This window comes from Oncorhynchus keta, unplaced genomic scaffold, assembly GCF_023373465.1.
Source record: "Oncorhynchus keta strain PuntledgeMale-10-30-2019 unplaced genomic scaffold, Oket_V2 Un_contig_8718_pilon_pilon, whole genome shotgun sequence".
Taxonomy (NCBI): domain Eukaryota; kingdom Metazoa; phylum Chordata; class Actinopteri; order Salmoniformes; family Salmonidae; genus Oncorhynchus; species Oncorhynchus keta.
In genome coordinates, this window is record NW_026290199.1 from 96,594 (window position 1) to 122,268 (window position 25,675).

At 45.7% G+C, this 25,675-nt stretch overlaps 1 protein-coding gene and 1 long non-coding RNA gene across 2 annotated transcripts in view; one reads left to right on the plus strand and one right to left on the minus strand.

Annotated features, from left to right (window-relative positions):
• The window catches only part of LOC118379256 (serine/threonine-protein kinase 31), a 61,906-nt gene that overhangs the window by 13,541 nt on the left and 22,690 nt on the right, over positions 1-25,675 (minus strand). The window contains exons 18-22 of the mRNA XM_052512582.1: positions 23,875-23,976; positions 23,127-23,207; positions 22,709-22,834; positions 22,207-22,338; positions 21,607-21,693 (exon numbers count right to left, since the gene is read on the minus strand). Of these exons, the coding sequence (XP_052368542.1) occupies positions 21,607-21,693; positions 22,207-22,338; positions 22,709-22,834; positions 23,127-23,207; positions 23,875-23,976 (528 nt within the window). The remainder of the gene's footprint in view (positions 1-21,606; positions 21,694-22,206; positions 22,339-22,708; positions 22,835-23,126; positions 23,208-23,874; positions 23,977-25,675) is intronic.
• Positions 356-3,367, plus strand: LOC127926953 (uncharacterized). Its single transcript, XR_008125660.1, has 3 exons — positions 356-405; positions 833-927; positions 3,336-3,367. It is a non-coding gene; the product is annotated as an uncharacterized LOC127926953 (long non-coding RNA).

The window sequence follows — 25,675 nt, forward strand, 5'->3', positions numbered from 1 at the left end:
GTCTCCTGATGGGAGAGACAGGACAGTAGGTCAATGTGTTATACTACCAGTCTCTGATGGGAGAGACAGGACAGTAGGTCAATGTGTTATACTACCAGTCTGATGGGAGAGACAGGACAGTAGGTCAATGTGTTATACTACCAGTCTGATGGGAGAGACAGGACAGTAGGTCAATGTGTTATACTACCAGTCTCTGATGGGAGAGACAGGACAGTAGGTCAATGTGTTATACTACCAGTCTGATGGGAGAGACAGGACAGGAGGTCAATGTGTTATACTACCAGTCTCTGATGGGAGAGACAGGACAGAGGTCAATGTGTTATACTACCAGTCTGATGGGAGAGACAGGACAGGAGGTCAATGTGTTATACTACCAGTCTCCTGATGGGAGAGACAGGACAGGAGGTCAATGTGTTATACTACCAGTCTCCTGATGGGAGAGACAGGACAGGAGGTCAATGTGTTATACTACCAGTCTGATGGGAGAGACAGGACAGTAGGTCAATGTGTTATACTACCAGTCTCTGATGGGAGAGACAGGACAGTAGGTCAATGTGTTATACTACCAGTCTCTGATGGGAGAGACAGGACAGGAGGTCAATGTGTTATACTACCAGTCTGATGGGAGAGACAGGACAGTAGGTCAATGTGTTATACTACCAGTCTCTGATGGGAGAGACAGGACAGGAGGTCAATGTGTTATACTACCAGTCTGATGGGAGAGACAGGACAGTAGGTCAATGTGTTATACTACCAGTCTCTGATGGGAGAGACAGGACAGTAGGTCAATGTGTTATACTACCAGTCTCTGATGGGAGAGACAGGACAGGAGGTCAATGTGTTATACTACCAGTCTCATGGGAGAGACAGGACAGTAGGTCAATGTGTTATACTACCAGTCTCCTGATGGGAGAGACAGGACAGTAGGTCAATGTGTTATACTACCAGTCTGATGGGAGAGACAGGACAGTAGGTCAATGTGTTATACTACCAGTCTGATGGGAGAGACAGGACAGTAGGTCAATGTGTTATACTACCAGTCTCCTGATGGGAGAGACAGGACAGTAGGTCAATGTGTTATACTACCAGTCTGATGGGAGAGACAGGACAGGAGGTCAATGTGTTATACTACCAGTCTGATGGGAGAGACAGGACAGGAGGTCAATGTGTTATACTACCAGTCTGATGGGAGAGACAGGACAGTAGGTCAATGTGTTATACTACCAGTCTGATGGGAGAGACAGGACAGTAGGTCAATGTGTTATACTACCAGTCTGATGGGAGAGACAGGACAGGAGGTCAATGTGTTATACTACCAGTCTCCTGATGGGAGAGACAGGACAGTAGGTCAATGTGTTATACTACCAGTCTCCTGATGGGAGAGACAGGACAGTAGGTCAATGTGTTATACTACCAGTCTGATGGGAGAGACAGGACAGTAGGTCAATGTGTTATACTACCAGTCTGATGGGAGAGACAGGACAGTAGGTCAATGTGTTATACTACCAGTCTCTGATGGGAGAGACAGGACAGTAGGTCAATGTGTTATACTACCAGTCTCTGATGGGAGAGACAGGACAGGAGGTCAATGTGTTATACTACCAGTCTGATGGGAGAGACAGGACAGTAGGTCAATGTGTTATACTACCAGTCTCCTGATGGGAGAGACAGGACAGGAGGTCAATGTGTTATACTACCAGTCTGATGGGAGAGACAGGACAGTAGGTCAATGTGTTATACTACCAGTCTGATGGGAGAGACAGGACAGTAGGTCAATGTGTTATACTACCAGTCTCTGATGGGAGAGACAGGACAGTAGGTCAATGTGTTATACTACCAGTCTGATGGGAGAGACAGGACAGTAGGTCAATGTGTTATACTACCAGTCTCCTGATGGGAGAGACAGGACAGTAGGTCAATGTGTTATACTACCAGTCTGATGGGAGAGACAGGACAGTAGGTCAATGTGTTATACTACCAGTCTCTGATGGGAGAGACAGGACAGTAGGTCAATGTGTTATACTACCAGTCTGATGGGAGTGACAGGACAGTAGGTCAATGTGTTATACTACCAGTCTACTGATGGGAGAGACAGGACAGGAGGTCAATGTGTTATACTACCAGTCTCCTGATGGGAGAGACAGGACAGTAGGTCAATGTGTTATACTACCAGTCTCTGATGGGAGAGACAGGACAGGAGGTCAATGTGTTATACTACCAGTCTGATGGGAGAGACAGGACAGTAGGTCAATGTGTTATACTACCAGTCTCTGATGGGAGAGACAGGACAGTAGGTCAATGTGTTATACTACCAGTCTCCTGATGGGAGAGACAGGACAGTAGGTCAATGTGTTATACTACCAGTCTCCTGATGGGAGAGACAGGACAGGAGGTCAATGTGTTATACTACCAGATGGGAGAGACAGGACAGGAGGTCAATGTGTTATACTACCAGTCTCCTGATGGGAGAGACAGGACAGAGGTCAATGTGTTATACTACCAGTCTGATGGGAGAGACAGGACAGTAGGTCAATGTGTTATACTACCAGTCTGATGGGAGAGACAGGACAGTAGGTCAATGTGTTATACTACCAGTCTCCTGATGGGAGAGACAGGACAGGAGGTCAATGTGTTATACTACCAGTCTCCTGATGGGAGAGACAGGACAGTAGGTCAATGTGTTATACTACCAGTCTCCTGATGGGAGAGACAGGACAGTAGGTCAATGTGTTATACTACCAGTCTCTGATGGGAGAGACAGGACAGTAGGTCAATGTGTTATACTACCAGTCTCTGATGGGAGAGACAGGACAGTAGGTCAATGTGTTATACTACCAGTCTGATGGGAGAGACAGGACAGTAGGTCAATGTGTTATACTACCAGTCTGATGGGAGAGACAGGACAGTAGGTCAATGTGTTATACTACCAGTCTCCTGATGGGAGAGACAGGACAGTAGGTCAATGTGTTATACTACCAGTCTGATGGGAGAGACAGGACAGTAGGTCAATGTGTTATACTACCAGTCTGATGGGAGAGACAGGACAGTAGGTCAATGTGTTATACTACCAGTCTCCTGATGGGAGAGACAGGACAGTAGGTCAATGTGTTATACTACCAGTCTCCTGATGGGAGAGACAGGACAGTAGGTCAATGTGTTATACTACCAGTCTCCTGATGGGAGAGACAGGACAGTAGGTCAATGTGTTATACTACCAGTCTGATGGGAGAGACAGGACAGTAGGTCAATGTGTTATACTACCAGTCTGATGGGAGAGACAGGACAGTAGGTCAATGTGTTATACTACCAGTCTGATGGGAGAGACAGGACAGGAGGTCAATGTGTTCTACTACCAGTCTGATGGGAGAGACAGGACAGGAGGTCAATGTGTTATACTACCAGTCTCCTGATGGGAGAGACAGGACAGTAGGTCAATGTGTTATACTACCAGTCTCCTGATGGGAGAGACAGGACAGTAGGTCAATGTGTTATACTACCAGTCTCCTGATGGGAGAGACAGGACAGTAGGTCAATGTGTTATACTACCAGTCTCCTGATGGGAGAGACAGGACAGTAGGTCAATGTGTTATACTACCAGTCTCCTGATGGGAGAGACAGGACAGTAGGTCAATGTGTTATACTACCAGTCTGATGGGAGAGACAGGACAGTAGGTCAATGTGTTATACTACCAGTCTGATGGGAGAGACAGGACAGTAGGTCAATGTGTTATACTACCAGTCTGATGGGAGAGACAGGACAGGAGGTCAATGTGTTATACTACCAGTCTGATGGGAGAGACAGGACAGTAGGTCAATGTGTTATACTACCAGTCTCCTGATGGGAGAGACAGGACAGTAGGTCAATGTGTTATACTACCAGTCTGATGGGAGAGACAGGACAGGAGGTCAATGTGTTATACTACCAGTCTGATGGGAGAGACAGGACAGGTAGTTATACTACCAGTCTGATCAGTAGGTCAATGTGTTATACTACCAGTCTCCTGATGGGAGAGACAGGACAGTAGGTCAATGTGTTATACTACCAGTCTGATGGGAGAGACAGGACAGTAGGTCAATGTGTTATACTACCAGTCTCCTGATGGGAGAGACAGGACAGTAGGTCAATGTGTTATACTACCAGTCTCTGATGGGAGAGACAGGACAGGAGGTCAATGTGTTATACTACCAGTCTCCTGATGGGAGAGACAAGACAGTAGGTCAATGTGTTATACTACCAGTCTGATGGGAGAGACAGGACAGGAGGTCAATGTGTTATACTACCAGTCTCCTGATGGGAGAGACAGGACAGGAGGTCAATGTGTTATACTACCAGTCTGATGGGAGAGACAGGACAGTAGGTCAATGTGTTATACTACCAGTCTGATGGGAGAGACAGGACAGTAGGTCAATGTGTTATACTACCAGTCTCCTGATGGGAGAGACAGGACAGGAGGTCAATGTGTTATACTACCAGTCTCCTGATGGGAGAGACAGGACAGGAGGTCAATGTGTTATACTACCAGTCTCCTGATGGGAGAGACAGGACAGGAGGTCAATGTGTTATACTACCAGTCTCCTGATGGGAGAGACAGGACAGGAGGTCAATGTGTTATACTACCAGTCTCCTGATGGGAGAGACAGGACAGGAGGTCAATGTGTTATACTACCAGTCTCCTGATGGGAGAGACAGGACAGGAGGTCAATGTGTTATACTACCAGTCTCTGATGGGAGAGACAGGACAGTAGGTCAATGTGTTATACTACCAGTCTGATGGGAGAGACAGGACAGTAGGTCAATGTGTTATACTACCAGTCTGATGGGAGAGACAGGACAGTAGGTCAATGTGTTATACTACCAGTCTGATACAGGAGGTCAATGTGTTATACTACCAGTCTGATGGGAGAGACAGGACAGTAGGTCAATGTGTTATACTACCAGTCTCCTGATGGGAGAGACAGGACAGTAGGTCAATGTGTTATACTACCAGTCTGATGGGAGAGACAGGACAGGAGGTCAATGTGTTATACTACCAGTCTGATGGGAGAGACAGGACAGTAGGTCAATGTGTTATACTACCAGTCTGATGGGAGAGACAGGACAGTAGGTCAATGTGTTATACTACCAGTCTCCTGATGGGAGAGACAGGACAGTAGGTCAATGTGTTATACTACCAGTCTGATGGGAGAGACAGGACAGTAGGTCAATGTGTTATACTACCAGTCTGATGGGAGAGACAGGACAGGAGGTCAATGTGTTATACTACCAGTCTGATGGGAGAGACAGGACAGTAGGTCAATGTGTTATACTACCAGTCTGATGGGAGAGACAGGACAGTAGGTCAATGTGTTATACTACCAGTCTCCTGATGGGAGAGACAGGACAGTAGGTCAATGTGTTATACTACCAGTCTGATGGGAGAGACAGGACAGGAGGTCAATGTGTTATACTACCAGTCTGATGGGAGAGACAGGACAGTAGGTCAATGTGTTATACTACCAGTCTCCTGATGGGAGAGACAGGACAGGAGGTCAATGTGTTATACTACCAGTCTGATGGGAGAGACAGGACAGTAGGTCAATGTGTTATACTACCAGTCTCCTGATGGGAGAGACAGGACAGTAGGTCAATGTGTTATACTACCAGTCTCATGGGAGAGACAGGACAGGAGGTCAATGTGTTATACTACCAGTCTCCTGATGGGAGAGACAGGACAGGAGGTCAATGTGTTATACTACCAGTCTCTGATGGGAGAGACAGGACAGTAGGTCAATGTGTTATACTACCAGTCTCTGATGGGAGAGACAGGACAGTAGGTCAATGTGTTATACTACCAGTCTGATGGGAGAGACAGGACAGTAGGTCAATGTGTTATACTACCAGTCTGATGGGAGAGACAGGACAGTAGGTCAATGTGTTATACTACCAGTCTGATGGGAGAGACAGGACAGGAGGTCAATGTGTTATACTACCAGTCTGATGGGAGAGACAGGACAGTAGGTCAATGTGTTATACTACCAGTCTCCTGATGGGAGAGACAGGACAGTAGGTCAATGTGTTATACTACCAGTCTGATGGGAGAGACAGGACAGTAGGTCAATGTGTTATACTACCAGTCTGATGGGAGAGACAGGACAGTAGGTCAATGTGTTATACTACCAGTCTGATGGGAGAGACAGGACAGGAGGTCAATGTGTTATACTACCAGTCTGATGGGAGAGACAGGACAGTAGGTCAATGTGTTATACTACCAGTCTCCTGATGGGAGAGACAGGACAGTAGGTCAATGTGTTATACTACCAGTCTGATGGGAGAGACAGGACAGGAGGTCAATGTGTTATACTACCAGTCTCCTGATGGGAGAGACAGGACAGTAGGTCAATGTGTTATACTACCAGTCTCCTGATGGGAGAGACAGGACAGGAGGTCAATGTGTTATACTACCAGTCTCTGATGGGAGAGACAGGACAGGAGGTCAATGTGTTATACTACCAGTCTCTGATGGGAGAGACAGGACAGGAGGTCAATGTGTTATACTACCAGTCTCTGATGGGAGAGACAGGACAGTAGGTCAATGTGTTATACTACCAGTCTGATGGGAGAGACAGGACAGTAGGTCAATGTGTTATACTACCAGTCTGATGGGAGAGACAGGACAGTAGGTCAATGTGTTATACTACCAGTCTGATGGGAGAGACAGGACAGGAGGTCAATGTGTTATACTACCAGTCTGATGGGAGAGACAGGACAGTAGGTCAATGTGTTATACTACCAGTCTCTGATGGGAGAGACAGGACAGTAGGTCAATGTGTTATACTACCAGTCTGATGGGAGAGACAGGACAGTAGGTCAATGTGTTATACTACCAGTCTGATGGGAGAGACAGGACAGTAGGTCAATGTGTTATACTACCAGTCTGATGGGAGAGACAGGACAGTAGGTCAATGTGTTATACTACCAGTCTGATGGGAGAGACAGGACAGTAGGTCAATGTGTTATACTACCAGTCTGATGGGAGAGACAGGACAGGAGGTCAATGTGTTATACTACCAGTCTCTGATGGGAGAGACAGGACAGTAGGTCAATGTGTACCAGTCTTATACAGGACAGGAGGTCAATGTGTTATACTACCAGTCTGATGGGAGAGACAGGACAGTAGGTCAATGTGTTATACTACCAGTCTCTGATGGGAGAGACAGGACAGTAGGTCAATGTGTTATACTACCAGTCTGATGGGAGAGACAGGACAGTAGGTCAATGTGTTATACTACCAGTCTCCTGATGGGAGAGACAGGACAGTAGGTCAATGTGTTATACTACCAGTCTGATGGGAGAGACAGGACAGGAGGTCAATGTGTTATACTACCAGTCTGATGGGAGAGACAGGACAGTAGGTCAATGTGTTATACTACCAGTCTGATGGGAGAGACAGGACAGTAGGTCAATGTGTTATACTACCAGTCTGATGGGAGAGACAGGACAGGAGGTCAATGTGTTATACTACCAGTCTGATGGGAGAGACAGGACAGGAGGTCAATGTGTTATACTACCAGTCTCCTGATGGGAGAGACAGGACAGTAGGTCAATGTGTTATACTACCAGTCTCCTGATGGGAGAGACAGGACAGGAGGTCAATGTGTTATACTACCAGTCTGATGGGAGAGACAGGACAGTAGGTCAATGTGTTATACTACCAGTCTCTGATGGGAGAGACAGGACAGTAGGTCAATGTGTTATACTACCAGTCTGATGGGAGAGACAGGACAGTAGGTCAATGTGTTATACTACCAGTCTCTGATGGGAGAGACAGGACAGTAGGTCAATGTGTTATACTACCAGTCTGACTGATGGGAGAGACAGGACAGTAGGTCAATGTGTTATACTACCAGTCTCTGATGGGAGAGACAGGACAGGAGGTCAATGTGTTATACTACCAGTCTGATGGGAGAGACAGGACAGGAGGTCAATGTGTTATACTACCAGTCTGATGGGAGAGACAGGACAGTAGGTCAATGTGTTATACTACCAGTCTCTGATGGGAGAGACAGGACAGTAGGTCAATGTGTTATACTACCAGTCTCCTGATGGGAGAGACAGGACAGTAGGTCAATGTGTTATACTACCAGTCTGATGGGAGAGACAGGACAGTAGGTCAATGTGTTATACTACCAGTCTGATGGGAGAGACAGGACAGTAGGTCAATGTGTTATACTACCAGTCTCTGATGGGAGAGACAGGACAGTAGGTCAATGTGTTATACTACCAGTCTACTGATGGGAGAGACAGGACAGTAGGTCAATGTGTTATACTACCAGTCTGATGGGAGAGACAGGACAGTAGGTCAATGTGTTATACTACCAGTCTAGGTCAATGTGTTATACTACCAGTCTGATGGGAGAGACAGGACAGTAGGTCAATGTGTTATACTACCAGTCTCCTGATGGGAGAGACAGGACAGTAGGTCAATGTGTTATACTACCAGTCTCCTGATGGGAGAGACAGGACAGTAGGTCAATGTGTTATACTACCAGTCTGATGGGAGAGACAGGACAGTAGGTCAATGTGTTATACTACCAGTCTCTGATGGGAGAGACAGGACAGTAGGTCAATGTGTTATACTACCAGTCTCCTGATGGGAGAGACAGGACAGTAGGTCAATGTGTTATACTACCAGTCTGATGGGAGAGACAGGACAGTAGGTCAATGTGTTATACTACCAGTCTCTGATGGGAGAGACAGGACAGTAGGTCAATGTGTTATACTACCAGTCTGATGGGAGAGACAGGACAGTAGGTCAATGTGTTATACTACCAGTCTGATGGGAGAGACAGGACAGTAGGTCAATGTGTTATACTACCAGTCTCCTGATGGGAGAGACAGGACAGTAGGTCAATGTGTTATACTACCAGTCTGATGGGAGAGACAGGACAGAGGTCAATGTGTTATACTACCAGTCTCCTGATGGGAGAGACAGGACAGTAGGTCAATGTGTTATACTACCAGTCTGATGGGAGAGACAGGACAGTAGGTCAATGTGTTATACTACCAGTCTGATGGGAGAGACAGGACCAGGTCAATGTGTTATACTACCAGTCTGATGGGAGAGACAGGACAGTAGGTCAATGTGTTATACTACCAGTCTGATGGGAGAGACAGGACAGGTCAATGTGTTATACTACCAGTCTCCTGATGGGAGAGACAGGACAGTAGGTCAATGTGTTATACTACCAGTCTGATGGGAGAGACAGGACAGTAGGTCAATGTGTTATACTACCAGTCTGATGGGAGAGACAGGACAGTAAGGTCAATGTGTTATACTACCAGTCTGATGGGAGAGACAGGACAGTAGGTCAATGTGTTATACTACCAGTCTCCTGATGGGAGAGACAGGACAGTAGGTCAATGTGTTATACTACCAGTCTGATGGGAGAGACAGGACAGCAGGTCAATGTGTTATACTACCAGTCTGATGGGAGAGACAGGACAGTAGGTCAATGTGTTATACTACCAGTCTGATGGGAGAGACAGGACAGTAGGTCAATGTGTTATACTACCAGTCTGATGGGAGAGACAGGACAGTAGGTCAATGTGTTATACTACCAGTCTCTGATGGGAGAGACAGGACAGGAGGTCAATGTGTTATACTACCAGTCTGATGGGAGAGACAGGACAGTAGGTCAATGTGTTATACTACCAGTCTCCTGATGGGAGAGACAGGACAGTAGGTCAATGTGTTATACTACCAGTCTGATGGGAGAGACAGGACAGGTCAATGTGTTATACTACCAGTCTGATGGGAGAGACAGGACAGTAGGTCAATGTGTTATACTACCAGTCTGATGGGAGAGACAGGACAGTAGGTCAATGTGTTATACTACCAGTCTGATGGGAGAGACAGGACAGTAGGTCAATGTGTTATACTACCAGTCTCCTGATGGGAGAGACAGGACAGGAGGTCAATGTGTTATACTACCAGTCTGATGGGAGAGACAGGACAGTAGGTCAATGTGTTATACTACCAGTCTCCTGATGGGAGAGACAGGACAGTAGGTCAATGTGTTATACTACCAGTCTGATGGGAGAGACAGGACAGTAGGTCAATGTGTTATACTACCAGTCTCTGATGGGAGAGACAGGACAGGAGGTCAATGTGTTATACTACCAGTCTACTGATGGGAGAGACAGGACAGTAGGTCAATGTGTTATACTACCAGTCTGATGGGAGAGACAGGACAGTAGGTCAATGTGTTATACTACCAGTCTCCTGATGGGAGAGACAGGACAGTAGGTCAATGTGTTATACTACCAGTCTGATGGGAGAGACAGGACAGGAGGTCAATGTGTTATACTACCAGTCTACTGATGGGAGAGACAAGACAGTAGGTCAATGTGTTATACTACCAGTCTGATGGGAGAGACAAGACAGTAGGTCAATGTGTTATACTACCAGTCTCCTGATGGGAGAGACAGGACAGTAGGTCAATGTGTTATACTACCAGTCTGATGGGAGAGACAGGACAGTAGGTCAATGTGTTATACTACCAGTCTCCTGATGGGAGAGACAGGACAGTAGGTCAATGTGTTATACTACCAGTCTCCTGATGGGAGAGACAGGACAGTAGGTCAATGTGTTATACTACCAGTCTCCTGATGGGAGAGACAGGACAGTAGGTCAATGTGTTATACTACCAGTCTGATGGGAGAGACAGGACAGTAGGTCAATGTGTTATACTACCAGTCTCCTGATGGGAGAGACAGGACAGGAGGTCAATGTGTTATACTACCAGTCTCTGATGGGAGAGACAGGACAGTAGGTCAATGTGTTATACTACCAGTCTGATGGGAGAGACAGGACAGTAGGTCAATGTGTTATACTACCAGTCTCTGATGGGAGAGACAGGACAGTAGGTCAATGTGTTATACTACCAGTCTCTGATGGGAGAGACAGGACAGGAGGTCAATGTGTTATACTACCAGTCTCTGATGGGAGAGACAGGACAGTAGGTCAATGTGTTATACTACCAGTCTCCTGATGGGAGAGACAGGACAGTAGGTCAATGTGTTATACTACCAGTCTCCTGATGGGAGAGACAGGACAGTAGGTCAATGTGTTATACTACCAGTCTGATGGGAGAGACAGGACAGTAGGTCAATGTGTTATACTACCAGTCTGATGGGAGAGACAGGACAGTAGGTCAATGTGTTATACTACCAGTCTGATGGGAGAGACAGGACAGTAGGTCAATGTGTTATACTACCAGTCTCCTGATGGGAGAGACAGGACAGTAGGTCAATGTGTTATACTACCAGTCTGATGGGAGAGACAGGACAGTAGGTCAATGTGTTATACTACCAGTCTGATGGGAGAGACAGGACAGTAGGTCAATGTGTTATACTACCAGTCTGATGGGAGAGACAGGACAGTAGGTCAATGTGTTATACTACCAGTCTCCTGATGGGAGAGACAGGACAGTAGGTCAATGTGTTATACTACCAGTCTGATGGGAGAGACAGGACAGTAGGTCAATGTGTTATACTACCAGTCTGATGGGAGAGACAGGACAGTAGGTCAATGTGTTATACTACCAGTCTCCTGATGGGAGAGACAGGACAGTAGGTCAATGTGTTATACTACCAGTCTGATGGGAGAGACAGGACAGTAGGTCAATGTGTTATACTACCAGTCTCCTGATGGGGAGACAGGACAGTAGGTCAATGTGTTATACTACCAGTCTGATAGGTCAATGTGTTATACTACCAGTCTCCTGATGGGAGAGACAGGACAGGAGGTCAATGTGTTATACTACCAGTCTCCTGATGGGAGAGACAGGACAGTAGGTCAATGTGTTATACTACCAGTCTGATGGGAGAGACAGGACAGTAGGTCAATGTGTTATACTACCAGTCTCCTGATGGGAGAGACAGGACAGTAGGTCAATGTGTTATACTACCAGTCTCCTGATGGGAGAGACAGGACAGTAGGTCAATGTGTTATACTACCAGTCTACTGATGGGAGAGACAGTCTAGGTCAATGTGTTATACTACCAGTCTGATGGGAGAGACAGGACAGTAGGTCAATGTGTTATACTACCAGTCTCTGATGGGAGAGACAGGACAGTAGGTCAATGTGTTATACTACCAGTCTCCTGATGGGAGAGACAGGACAGTAGGTCAATGTGTTATACTACCAGTCTGATGGGAGAGACAGGACAGTAGGTCAATGTGTTATACTACCAGTCTGATGGGAGAGACAGGACAGTAGGTCAATGTGTTATACTACCAGTCTCCTGATGGGAGAGACAGGACAGGAGGTCAATGTGTTATACTACCAGTCTCTGATGGGAGAGACAGGACAGTAGGTCAATGTGTTATACTACCAGTCTGATGGGAGAGACAGGACAGTAGGTCAATGTGTTATACTACCAGTCTCCTGATGGGAGAGACAGGACAGTAGGTCAATGTGTTATACTACCAGTCTCTGATGGGAGAGACAGGACAGTAGGTCAATGTGTTATACTACCAGTCTGATGGGAGAGACAGGACAGTAGGTCAATGTGTTATACTACCAGTCTGATGGGAGAGACAGGACAGTAGGTCAATGTGTTATACTACCAGTCTCTGATGGGAGAGACAGGACAGTAGGTCAATGTGTTATACTACCAGTCTGATGGGAGAGACAGGACAGTAGGTCAATGTGTTATACTACCAGTCTGATGGGAGAGACAGGACAGTAGGTCAATGTGTTATACTACCAGTCTGATGGGAGAGACAGGACAGTAGGTCAATGTGTTATACTACCAGTCTCCTGATGGGAGAGACAGGACAGTAGGTCAATGTGTTATACTACCAGTCTGATGGGAGAGACAGGACAGTAGGTCAATGTGTTATACTACCAGTCTGATGGGAGAGACAGGACAGTAGGTCAATGTGTTATACTACCAGTCTCCTGATGGGAGAGACAGGACAGTAGGTCAATGTGTTATACTACCAGTCTCCTGATGGGAGAGACAGGACAGTAGGTCAATGTGTTATACTACCAGTCTGATGGGAGAGACAGGACAGTAGGTCAATGTGTTATACTACCAGTCTCCTGATGGGAGAGACAGGACAGTAGGTCAATGTGTTATACTACCAGTCTGATGGGAGAGACAGGACAGGAGGTCAATGTGTTATACTACCAGTCTGATGGGAGAGACAGGACAGTAGGTCAATGTGTTATACTACCAGTCTGATGGGAGAGACAGGACAGTAGGTCAATGTGTTATACTACCAGTCTCCTGATGGGAGAGACAGGACAGTAGGTCAATGTGTTATACTACCAGTCTGATGGGAGAGACAGGACAGTAGGTCAATGTGTTATACTACCAGTCTCCTGATGGGAGAGACAGGACAGTAGGTCAATGTGTTATACTACCAGTCTCCTGATGGGAGAGACAGGACAGTAGGTCAATGTGTTATACTACCAGTCTGATGGGAGAGACAGGACAGTAGGTCAATGTGTTATACTACCAGTCTGATGGGAGAGACAGGACAGTAGGTCAATGTGTTATACTACCAGTCTGATGGGAGAGACAGGACAGTAGGTCAATGTGTTATACTACCAGTCTCTGATGGGAGAGACAGGACAGAGGTCAATGTTATGTTATACTACCAGTTATACTACCAGTCTGATGGGAGAGACAGGACAGTAGGTCAATGTGTTATACTACCAGTCTGATGGGAGAGACAGGACAGTAGGTCAATGTGTTATACTACCAGTCTCTGATGGGAGAGACAGGACAGGAGGTCAATGTGTTATACTACCAGTCTTGATAGGTCAATGTGTTATACTACCAGTCTCCTGATGGGAGAGACAGGACAGTAGGTCAATGTGTTATACTACCAGTCTGATGGGAGAGACAGGACAGTAGGTCAATGTGTTATACTACCAGTCTGATGGGAGAGACAGGACAGTAGGTCAATGTGTTATACTACCAGTCTGATGGGAGAGACAGGACAGAGGTCAATGTGTTATACTACCAGTCTGATGGGAGAGACAGGACAGTAGGTCAATGTGTTATACTACCAGTCTCTGATGGGAGAGACAGGACAGTAGGTCAATGTGTTATACTACCAGTCTCCTGATGGGAGAGACAGGACAGTAGGTCAATGTGTTATACTACCAGTCTCCTGATGGGAGAGACAGGACAGTAGGTCAATGTGTTATACTACCAGTCTGATGGGAGAGACAGGACAGTAGGTCAATGTGTTATACTACCAGTCTCCTGATGGGAGAGACAGGACAGTAGGTCAATGTGTTATACTACCAGTCTCCTGATGGGAGAGACAGGACAGTAGGTCAATGTGTTATACTACCAGTCTGATGGGAGAGACAGGACAGTAGGTCAATGTGTTATACTACCAGTCTGATGGGAGAGACAGGACAGGAGGTCAAGTTATACTACCAGTCTCTGATGGGAGAGACAGGACAGTAGGTCAATGTGTTATACTACCAGTCTCCTGATGGGAGAGACAGGACAGTAGGTCAATGTGTTATACTACCAGTCTCTGATGGGAGAGACAGGACAGGAGGTCAATGTGTTATACTACCAGTCTGATGGGAGAGGACAGGACAGTAGGTCAATGTGTTATACTACCAGTCTCCTGATGGGAGAGACAGGACAGTAGGTCAATGTGTTATACTACCAGTCTCCTGATGGGAGAGACAGGACAGTAGGTCAATGTGTTATACTACCAGTCTCCTGATGGGAGAGACAGGACAGTAGGTCAATGTGTTATACTACCAGTCTGATGGGAGAGACAGGACAGTAGGTCAATGTGTTATACTACCAGTCTGATGGGAGAGACAGGACAGTAGGTCAATGTGTTATACTACCAGTCTGATGGGAGAGACAGGACAGTAGGTCAATGTGTTATACTACCAGTCTCTGATGGGAGAGACAGGACAGTAGGTCAATGTGTTATACTACCAGTCTGATGGGAGAGACAGGACAGCAGGTCAATGTGTTATACTACCAGTCTGATGGGAGAGACAGGACAGTAGGTCAATGTGTTATACTACCAGTCTCCTGATGGGAGAGACAGGACAGGAGGTCAATGTGTTATACTACCAGTCTGATGGGAGAGACAGGACAGTAGGTCAATGTGTTATACTACCAGTCTCTGATGGGAGAGACAGGACAGTAGGTCAATGTGTTATACTACCAGTCTGATGGGAGAGACAGGACAGGAGGTCAATGTGTTATACTACCAGTCTCTGATGGGAGAGACAGGACAGGAGGTCAATGTGTTATACTACCAGTCTCTGATGGGAGAGACAGGACAGTAGGTCAATGTGTTATACTACCAGTCTGATGGGAGAGACAGGACAGTAGGTCAATGTGTTATACTACCAGTCTCCTGATGGGAGAGACAGGACAGTAGGTCAATGTGTTATACTACCAGTCTCTGATGGGAGAGACAGGACAGTAGGTCAATGTGTTATACTACCAGTCTCCTGATGGGAGAGACAGGACAGTAGGTCAATGTGTTATACTACCAGTCTCCTGATGGGAGAGACAGGACAGTAGGTCAATGTGTTATACTACCAGTCTGATGGGAGAGACAGGACAGTAGGTCAATGTGTTATACTACCAGTCTCTGATGGGAGAGACAGGACAGTAGGTCAATGTGTTTATACTACCAGTAGGTCAATGTGTTATACTACCAGTCTGATGGGAGAGACAGGACAGTAGGTCAATGTGTTATACTACCAGTCTCCTGATGGGAGAGACAGGACAGTAGGTCAATGTGTTATACTACCAGTCTCCTGATGGGAGAGACAGGACAGTAGGTCAATCATGTGTTATACTACCAGTCTGATGGGAGAGACAGGACAGTAGGTCAATGTGTTATACTACCAGTCTCCTGATGGGAGAGACAGGACAGTAGGTCAATGTGTTATACTACCAGTCTCTGATGGGAGAGACAGGACAGAGGTCAATGTGTTATACTACCAGTCTCTGATGGGAGAGACAGGACAGTAGGTCAATGTGTTATACTACCAGTCTCCTGATGGGAGAGACAAGACAGTAGGTCAATGTGTTATACTACCAGTCTGATGGGAGAGACAGGACAGGAGGTCAATGTGTTATACTACCAGTCTCCTGATGGGAGAGACAGGACAGGAGGTCAATGTGTTATACTACCAGTCTGATGGGAGAGACAGGACAGTAGGTCAATGTGTTATACTACCAGTCTCCTGATGGGAGAGACAGGACAGTAGGTCAATGTGTTATACTACCAGTCTCCTGATGGGAGAGACAGGACAGGAGGTCAATGTGTTATACTACCAGTCTGATGGGAGAGACAGGACAGTAGGTCAATGTGTTATACTACCAGTCTGATGGGAGAGACAGGACAGTAGGTCAATGTGTTATACTACCAGTCTGATGGGAGAGACAGGACAGTAGGTCAATGTGTTATACTACCAGTCTGATGGGAGAGACAGGACAGTAGGTCAATGTGTTATACTACCAGTCTCCTGATGGGAGAGACAGGACAGTAGGTCAATGTGTTATACTACCAGTCTCTGATGGGAGAGACAGGACAGGAGGTCAATGTGTTATACTACCAGTCTGATGGGAGAGACAGGACAGGAGGTCAATGTGTTATACTACCAGTCTGATGGGAGAGACAGGACAGTAGGTCAATGTGTTATACTACCAGTCTGATGGGAGAGACAGGACAGTAGGTCAATGTGTTATACTACCAGTCTCCTGATGGGAGAGACAGGACAGTAGGTCAATGTGTTATACTACCAGTCTGATGGGAGAGACAGGACAGTAGGTCAATGTGTTATACTACCAGTCTGATGGGAGAGACAGGACAGTAGGTCAATGTGTTATACTACCAGTCTCCTGATGGGAGAGACAGGACAGTAGGTCAATGTGTTATACTACCAGTCTGATGGGAGAGACAGGACAGTAGGTCAATGTGTTATACTACCAGTCTGATGGGAGAGACAGGACAGTAGGTCAATGTGTTATACTACCAGTCTACTGATGGGAGAGACAGGACAGGAGGTCAATGTGTTATACTACCAGTCTCCTGATGGGAGAGACAGGACAGTAGGTCAATGTGTTATACTACCAGTCTGATGGGAGAGACAGGACAGTAGGTCAATGTGTTATACTACCAGTCTGATGGGAGAGACAGGACAGTAGGTCAATGTGTTATACTACCAGTCTGATGGGAGAGACAGGACAGTAGGTCAATGTGTTATACTACCAGTCTGATGGGAGAGACAGGACAGTAGGTCAATGTGTTATACTACCAGTCTCCTGATGGGAGAGACAAGACAGTAGGTCAATGTGTTATACTACCAGTCTGATGGGAGAGACAGTCTAGGTCAATGTGTTATACTACCAGTCTGATGGGAGAGACAGGACAGTAGGTCAATGTGTTATACTACCAGTCTCTGATGGGAGAGACAGGACAGGAGGTCAATGTGTTATACTACCAGTCTCCTGATGGGAGAGACAGGACAGTAGGTCAATGTGTTATACTACCAGTCTCCTGATGGGAGAGACAGGACAGTAGGTCAATGTGTTATACTACCAGTCTCTGATGGGAGAGACAGGACAGTAGGTCAATGTGTTATACTACCAGTCTGATGGGAGAGACAGGACAGTAGGTCAATGTGTTATACTACCAGTCTGATGGGAGAGACAGGACAGTAGGTCAATGTGTTATACTACCAGTCTGATGGGAGAGACAGGACAGTAGGTCAATGTGTTATACTACCAGTCTCCTGATGGGAGAGACAGGACAGTAGGTCAATGTGTTATATACCTACCAGTCTGATGGGAGAGACAGGACAGTAGGTCAATGTGTTATACTACCAGTCTGATGGGAGAGACAGGACAGTAGGTCAATGTGTTATACTACCAGTCTCCTGATGAGACAGGAGAGGTCAATGTGTTATACTACCAGTCTGATGGGAGAGACAGGACAGTAGGTCAATGTGTTATACTACCAGTCTGATGGGAGAGACAGGACAGGAGGTCAATGTGTTATACTACCAGTCTCCTGATGGGAGAGACAGGACAGGAGGTCAATGTGTTATACTACCAGTCTCCTGATGGGAGAGACAGGACAGTAGGTCAATGTGTTATACTACCAGTCTGATGGGAGAGACAGGACAGGAGGTCAATGTGTTATACTACCAGTCTCCTGATGGGAGAGACAGGACAGTAGGTCAATGTGTTATACTACCAGTCTCCTGATGGGAGAGACAGGACAGGAGGTCAATGTGTTATACTACCAGTCTGATGGGAGAGACAGGACAGTAGGTCAATGTGTTATACTACCAGTCTCCTGATGGGAGAGACAGGACAGTAGGTCAATGTGTTATACTACCAGTCTCCTGATGGGAGAGACAGGACAGTAGGTCAATGTGTTATACTACCAGTCTCCTGATGGGAGAGACAGGACAGGAGGTCAATGTGTTATACTACCAGTCTCCTGATGGGAGAGACAGGACAGTAGGTCAATGTGTTATACTACCAGTCTGATGGGAGAGACAGGACAGGAGGTCAATGTGTTATACTACCAGTCTGATGGGAGAGACAGGACAGTAGGTCAATGTGTTATACTACCAGTCTCCTGATGGGAGAGACAGGACAGTAGGTCAATGTGTTATACTACCAGTCTCTGATGGGAGAGACAGGACAGTAGGTCAATGTGTTATACTACCAGTCTGATGGGAGAGACAGGACAGTAGGTCAATGTGTTATACTACCAGTCTGATGGGAGAGACAGGACAGTAGGTCAATGTGTTATACTAGGTCAATGTGTTATACTACGATGGGAGAGACAGGACAGTCTCAGTCTGATGGGAGAGACAGGACAGTAGGTCAATGTGTTATACTACCAGTCTCCTGATGGGAGAGACAGGACAGTAGGTCAATGTGTTATACTAGTCTCCTGATGGGAGAGACCAGTCAATGTGTTATACTACCAGTCTGATGGGAGAGACAGGACAGTAGGTCAATGTGTTATACTACCAGTCTGATGGGAGAGACAGGACAGTAGGTCAATGTGTTATACTACCAGTCTCCTGATGGGAGAGACAGGACAGTAGGTCAATGTGTTATACTACCAGTCTCCTGATGGGAGAGACAGGACAGGAGGTCAATGTGTTATACTACCAGTCTCCTGATGGGAGAGACAGGACAGTAGGTCAATGTGTTATACTACCAGTCTGATGGGAGAGACAGGACAGTAGGTCAATGTGTTATACTACCAGTCTCCTGATGGGAGAGACAGGACAGTAGGTCAATGTGTTATACTACCAGTCTCCTGATGGGAGAGACAGGACAGGAGGTCAATGTGTTATACTACCAGTCTCCTGATGGGAGAGACAGGACAGTAGGTCAATGTGTTATACTACCAGTCTGATGGGAGAGACAGGACAGTAGGTCAATGTGTTATACTACCAGTCTCTGATGGGAGAGACAGGACAGTAGGTCAATGTGTTATACTACCAGTCTGATGGGAGAGACAGGACAGTAGGTCAATGTGTTATACTACCAGTCTCCTGATGGGAGAGACAGGACAGTAGGTCAATGTGTTATACTACCAGTCTCTGATGGGAGAGACAGGACAGGAGGTCAATGTGTTATACTACCAGTCTGATGGGAGGACAGTAGGTCAATGTGTTATACTACCAGTCTGATGGGAGAGACAGGACAGTAGGTCAATGTGTTATACTACCAGTCTCCTGATGGGAGAGACAGGACAGTAGGTCAATGTGTTATACTACCAGTCTGATGGGAGAGACAGGACAGTAGGTCAATGTGTTATACTACCAGTCTGATGGGAGAGACAGGACAGTAGGTCAATGTGTTATACTACCAGTCTCCTGATGGGAGAGACAGGACAGTAGGTCAATGTGTTATACTACCAGTCTCCTGATGGGAGAGACAGGACAGGAGGTCAATGTGTTATACTACCAGTCTGATGGGAGAGACAGGACAGTAGGTCAATGTGTTATACTACCAGTCTCCTGATGGGAGAGACAGGACAGTAGGTCAATGTGTTATACTACCAGTCTCCTGATGGGAGAGACAGGACAGTAGGTCAATGTGTTATACTACCAGTCTGATGGGAGAGACAGGACAGTAGGTCAATGTGTTATACTACCAGTCTCCTGATGGGAGAGACAGGACAGGAGGTCAATGTGTTATACTACCAGTCTGATGGGAGAGACAGGACAGGAGGTCAATGTGTTATACTACCAGTCTGATGGGAGAGACAGGACAGTAGGTCAATGTGTTATACTACCAGTCTCCTGATGGGAGAGACAGGACAGGAGGTCAATGTGTTATACTACCAGTCTCTGATGGGAGAGACAGGACAGGAGGTCAATGTGTTATACTACCAGTCTACTGATGGGAGAGACAGGACAGGAGGTCAATGTGTTATACTACCAGTCTGATGGGAGAGACAGGACAGTAGGTCAATGTGTTATACTACCAGTCTCCTGATGGGAGAGACAGGACAGTAGGTCAATGTGTTATACTACCAGTCTGATGGGAGAGACAGGACAGTAGGTCAATGTGTTATACTACCAGTCTGGGAGAGACAGGACAGTAGGTCAATGTGTTATACTACCAGTCTGGGAGAGACAGGACAGGAGGTCAGTTATACTCTGATGGGAGAGACAGGACAGTAGGTCAATGTGTTATACTACCAGTCTGATGGGAGAGACAGGACAGCAGGTCAATGTGTTATACTACCAGTCTGATGGGAGAGACAGGACAGTAGGTCAATGTGTTATACTACCAGTCTGATGGGAGAGACAGGACAGCAGGTCAATGTGTTATACTACCAGTCTACTGATGGGAGAGACAGGACAGTAGGTCAATGTGTTATACTACCAGTCTGATGGGAGAGACAGGACAGTAGGTCAATGTGTTATACTACCAGTCTCCTGATGGGAGAGACAGGACAGGAGGTCAATGTGTTATACTACCAGTCTGATGGGAGAGACAGGACAGTAGGTCAATGTGTTATACTACCAGTCTCTGATGGGAGAGACAGGACAGTAGGTCAATGTGTTATACTACCAGTCTGATGGGAGAGACAGGACAGTAGGTCAATGTGTTATACTACCAGTCTCCTGATGGGAGAGACAGGACAGTAGGTCAATGTGTTATACTACCAGTCTGATGGGAGAGACAGGACAGTAGGTCAATGTGTTATACTACCAGTCTCCTGATGGGAGAGACAGGACAGTAGGTAATGTGTTATACTACCAGTCTCCTGATGGGAGAGACAGGACAGTAGGTCAATGTGTTATACTACCAGTCTGATGGGAGAGACAGGACAGTAGGTCAATGTGTTATACTACCAGTCTGATGGGAGAGACAGGACAGTAGGTCAATGTGTTCTACTTCGACAAAACAAGGGCATGTGAATAAGGTTCCAAAACTGCCCGATTTCCCAGAAAACTCTGTTGGAAGAAGGTGAATCCTCCAACTGAGATGTCTGGAAACCTGGGAATTTTGGGAGAGTTTTGTAACTCTAAACGTGAAATATGAGGAAGGTAGTAGAGAGAACTCACTGAGGCAGTTAGGGGTGTGGCAGCCTGAACATTCCAGAGACTTCCATTGGGGAAGTATGGCACCATCACATAGGCAAGAGGGTCTGACTGGAAGAGAAGGGTTCACAGTGACATCGTGACAGATGGAGAACACGACCTCTCTAAAATGTTCTGCCTGGTCAATCAGACATCTGAAGTGGTTGTACAACATGCCCTACGATGGAGCCTCCACAGACTTCAGGACTTTCATACTTCCCCCGCTTAGGGGAGCAGAGCTGTTGTGAAGGAAGTGTGTGTGTTTACACAGGACGTAACGCCCCCACCTACTGTCAGCCAATCATGTCAACGCAGAGCTAAACAGAGCCCTCTGTATTGTTACAAAATTTGGGAGGCTCACGGTGATGCGGTACAGAGCTCGACTTGGCCTCTGCACGCCTCAGGAGGCGCCGCAATTACATCACACCCTCCATACGAAGCCTCCGACCGCATTTTCAGATCATGCATAAATTGTCTTTAAGTCTAAGTCAAGTTCCTCAGATCATGAAACATGTGGCTTGTAAGACAGGAAGACATATGAAGCTTAGTGACTGGGTCGAGACAGGGAAGCTGAGTGAGCAGTACCTTGCCAAAGAACAGTGCCAGAAGAGGGAGCATTCCAGTGTCAGTCTGACTCTCCCGCTGAGTCCTGGTTCTGTGAAACTGGGTGGTTCTCTCCAACACTCTGGCCTCTGCCTCCTCATTCACAGTGTAACCCTGACAGGGAAACCAGACACAAACCACCAATAAGGAGAACAGCTAAACCTCTGTCAAAAGACCAGGGTCTTTCAGTTGGCACTAAACAAGATCAACACATCTTTAAACAGCAACAGTAATACCTGAACATGTTCAAAAAGAACAATCATTCAGTTTCAAAATGTTTGCTCACATTTGGGCCTGACAGCCTTACAGGTTAAAAACATTGTGTAAATGTGGAACTCTAACTCCCATATGGCACCTTATTCCATATATAGTGCACTACTTTTAACCAGACTGCTATGGGCCCCTAGTCAAAAGTAGTGCACTATATAGAGAATAGGTGCTATTTGGGACGTAGCCCTAAAAAGGTGTGTGAAAAAGGGGTTACCTTGAGTATGACCCTCTGTCCCTGGAACTCAGTACAGACCAGAGGCCTGCGTCCACTCAGCTCCTTCATGGGCTCAGCGTCAAACATGTCCCTGTCCAGACTCTTCACCACCAGACCTCCAGAGCTCTGCACACACACACACACACACACACACACACACACACACACACACACACACACACACACACACACACACACAGTTGTGCTCATCATAATCACATCTGTGAAATACGTAGGTGCTGCTAATAATACATACATGATGAGAACATGGTAATTAGGAACACAGTGAAATAATACTGGACACATTCACAGATTTCCACTAGGGGACAGTACTGCAGCACAATGTGACCATGTCCTGGTTTCCATATGGTCTTGTACAGAGGTATAGTTGGATCAGTCAGGACTCAGGTTGTCTCACCATGTGGCTGTGGATGTCTGCCTCAGGGTAGAGCAGGGGGAGCTCAGGACAGCAGCCTTCAGCCAGAGCACTGAGCTTCATCTACAACACAAACATGACTCTAGCTATTAGGGAGGGGTGTGATGAGTGGAACTTACACATTGTGGAAGTGTTGCTGGACTTAGTTGGAACACAGAATTACAATGACAGAACATATGACATAATTAGAATGACAGAACATATGACAGAATTACAAATGACAGAACATATAAATGACAGAATCAGAATGACAGAACATATAAATGACAGAATTAGAATGACAGAACATATAAATGACAGAACATATAAATGACAGAACATATAAATGACAGAATCAGAATGACAGAACATATAAATGACAGAATCAGAATGACAGAACATATAAATGACAGAATCAGAATGACAGAACATATAAATGACAGAATCAGAATGACAGAACATATAAATGACAGAATCAGAATGACAGAACATATAAATGACAGAACATATAAATGACAGAATCAGAATGACAGAACATATGAGAGAATTAGAATGACAGAACATATGACAGAATCAGAATGACAGAACATATAAATGACAGAATTAGAATGACAGAATTAGAATGACAGAACATATAAATGACAGAATTAAAATGATAGAATTAGAATGACAGAATTAGAATGACAGAACATATGACAAATTAGAATGACAGAATTAGAATTATAGAAAGATGTTGGAACATGTAACGTACATATTCTTTTCTTTCTTGACCGATTTCATGGAAAAGAGTGTTTCTGGTCTCAGCAATCTCTTCCTTCTTCTTCAGAATCTCTGTTAGGTCAAAGTCTTCAGCCTGACAGGAGAAACCATTAATAAACCTCCCTTTGCTATATTACCACTCTAATCACTACTGCATTCACAGGAAATCATTCTGCCATTATAACTATACAAATTGAGCACATGAGCTGGGTATCCTCCGCAGACAAGCCAGCTGTTCTGGGGCTGTGTTCCAAACGGCATCCTATAGAATTGGCCGGTATACTGTATACCAGGGTATTTGGAAATAGCCAAAGATTGGTTTTTCAATACCGTTTATAAAACCGTTTAAAAAGTATTTTGAGGGTAAGTTTTTCAATACAGAACAATTCTCCATGTCTCCACTTTCGTCATCGACAGCATGTTCAGCCATAGTATTAGTGCAGAGCAGGCCGGTCAGTCTGTGCTTTTGTACATATTTTAGTGATAGGATGGTGTTCTTACTGGAAGTTGTTTCAATACATCTTTATATTTGTAGCTACTTATGTAAATACCTGCAGTCAACCTGTGCAATAGGTTAGGAGACAAAGCAGATGGCTTTGATCATTTAACCTGTCACATTATGAACCTCACTGTAGTTCCCCAGAACAGTTGAGACAGTCACATTATTGTACATTATGAAGCTCACTGTAGTTCCCCAGAACAGCTGAGACAGTCACATTATTGTACATTATGAAGCTCACTGTAGTTCCCCAGAACAGCTGAGACAGTCACATTATTGTACATTATGAAGCTCACTGTAGTTCCCCAGAACAGTTGAGACAGTCACATTATTGTACATTATGAAGCTCACTGTAGTTCCCCAGAACAGTTGAGACAGTCACATTATTGTACATTATGAAGCTCACTGTAGTTCCCCAGAACAGTTGAGACAGTCACATTATTGTACATTATGAAGCTCACTGTAGTTCCCAGAACAGTTGATCCAGTCACATTATTGTACATTATGAAGCTCACTGTAGTCCCCCAGAACAGCTGAGCCAGTCACATTTGAAGCTCACTGTAGTTCCCAGAACATTGAGACAGTATTGTGAAGCTCACTGTAGTTCCCCAGAACAGTTGAGACAGTCACATTATTGTACATTATGAAGCTCACTGTAGTTCCCCAGAACAGCTGAGACAGTCACATTATTGTACATTATGAAGCTCACTGTAGTTCCCCAGAACAGTTGAGACAGTCACATTATTGTACATTATGAAGCTCACTGTAGTTCCCCAGAACAGTTGAGACAGTCACATTATTGTACATTATGAAGCTCACTGTAGTTCCCCAGAACAGTTGAGACAGTCACATTATTGTACATTATGAAGCTCACTGTAGTTCCCCAGAACAGTTGAGACAGTCACATTATTGTACATTATGAAGCTCACTGTAGTTCCCCAGAACAGTTGAGACAGTCACATTATTGTACATTATGAAGCTCACTGTAGTTCCCCAGAACAGCTGAGACAGTCACATTATTGTACATTATGAAGCTCACTGTAGTTCCCCAGAACAGTTGAGACAGTCACATTATTGTACATTATGAAGCTCACTGTAGTTCCCCAGAACAGTTGAGACAGTCACATTATTGTACATTATGAAGCTCACTGTAGTTCCCCAGAACAGTTGATCCAGTCACATTATTGTACATTATGAAGCTCACTGTAGTTCCCCAGAACAGTTGATCCAGTCACATTGTACATTATGAAGAGACAGTCACATTATTGTACATTATGAAGCTCACTGTAGTTCC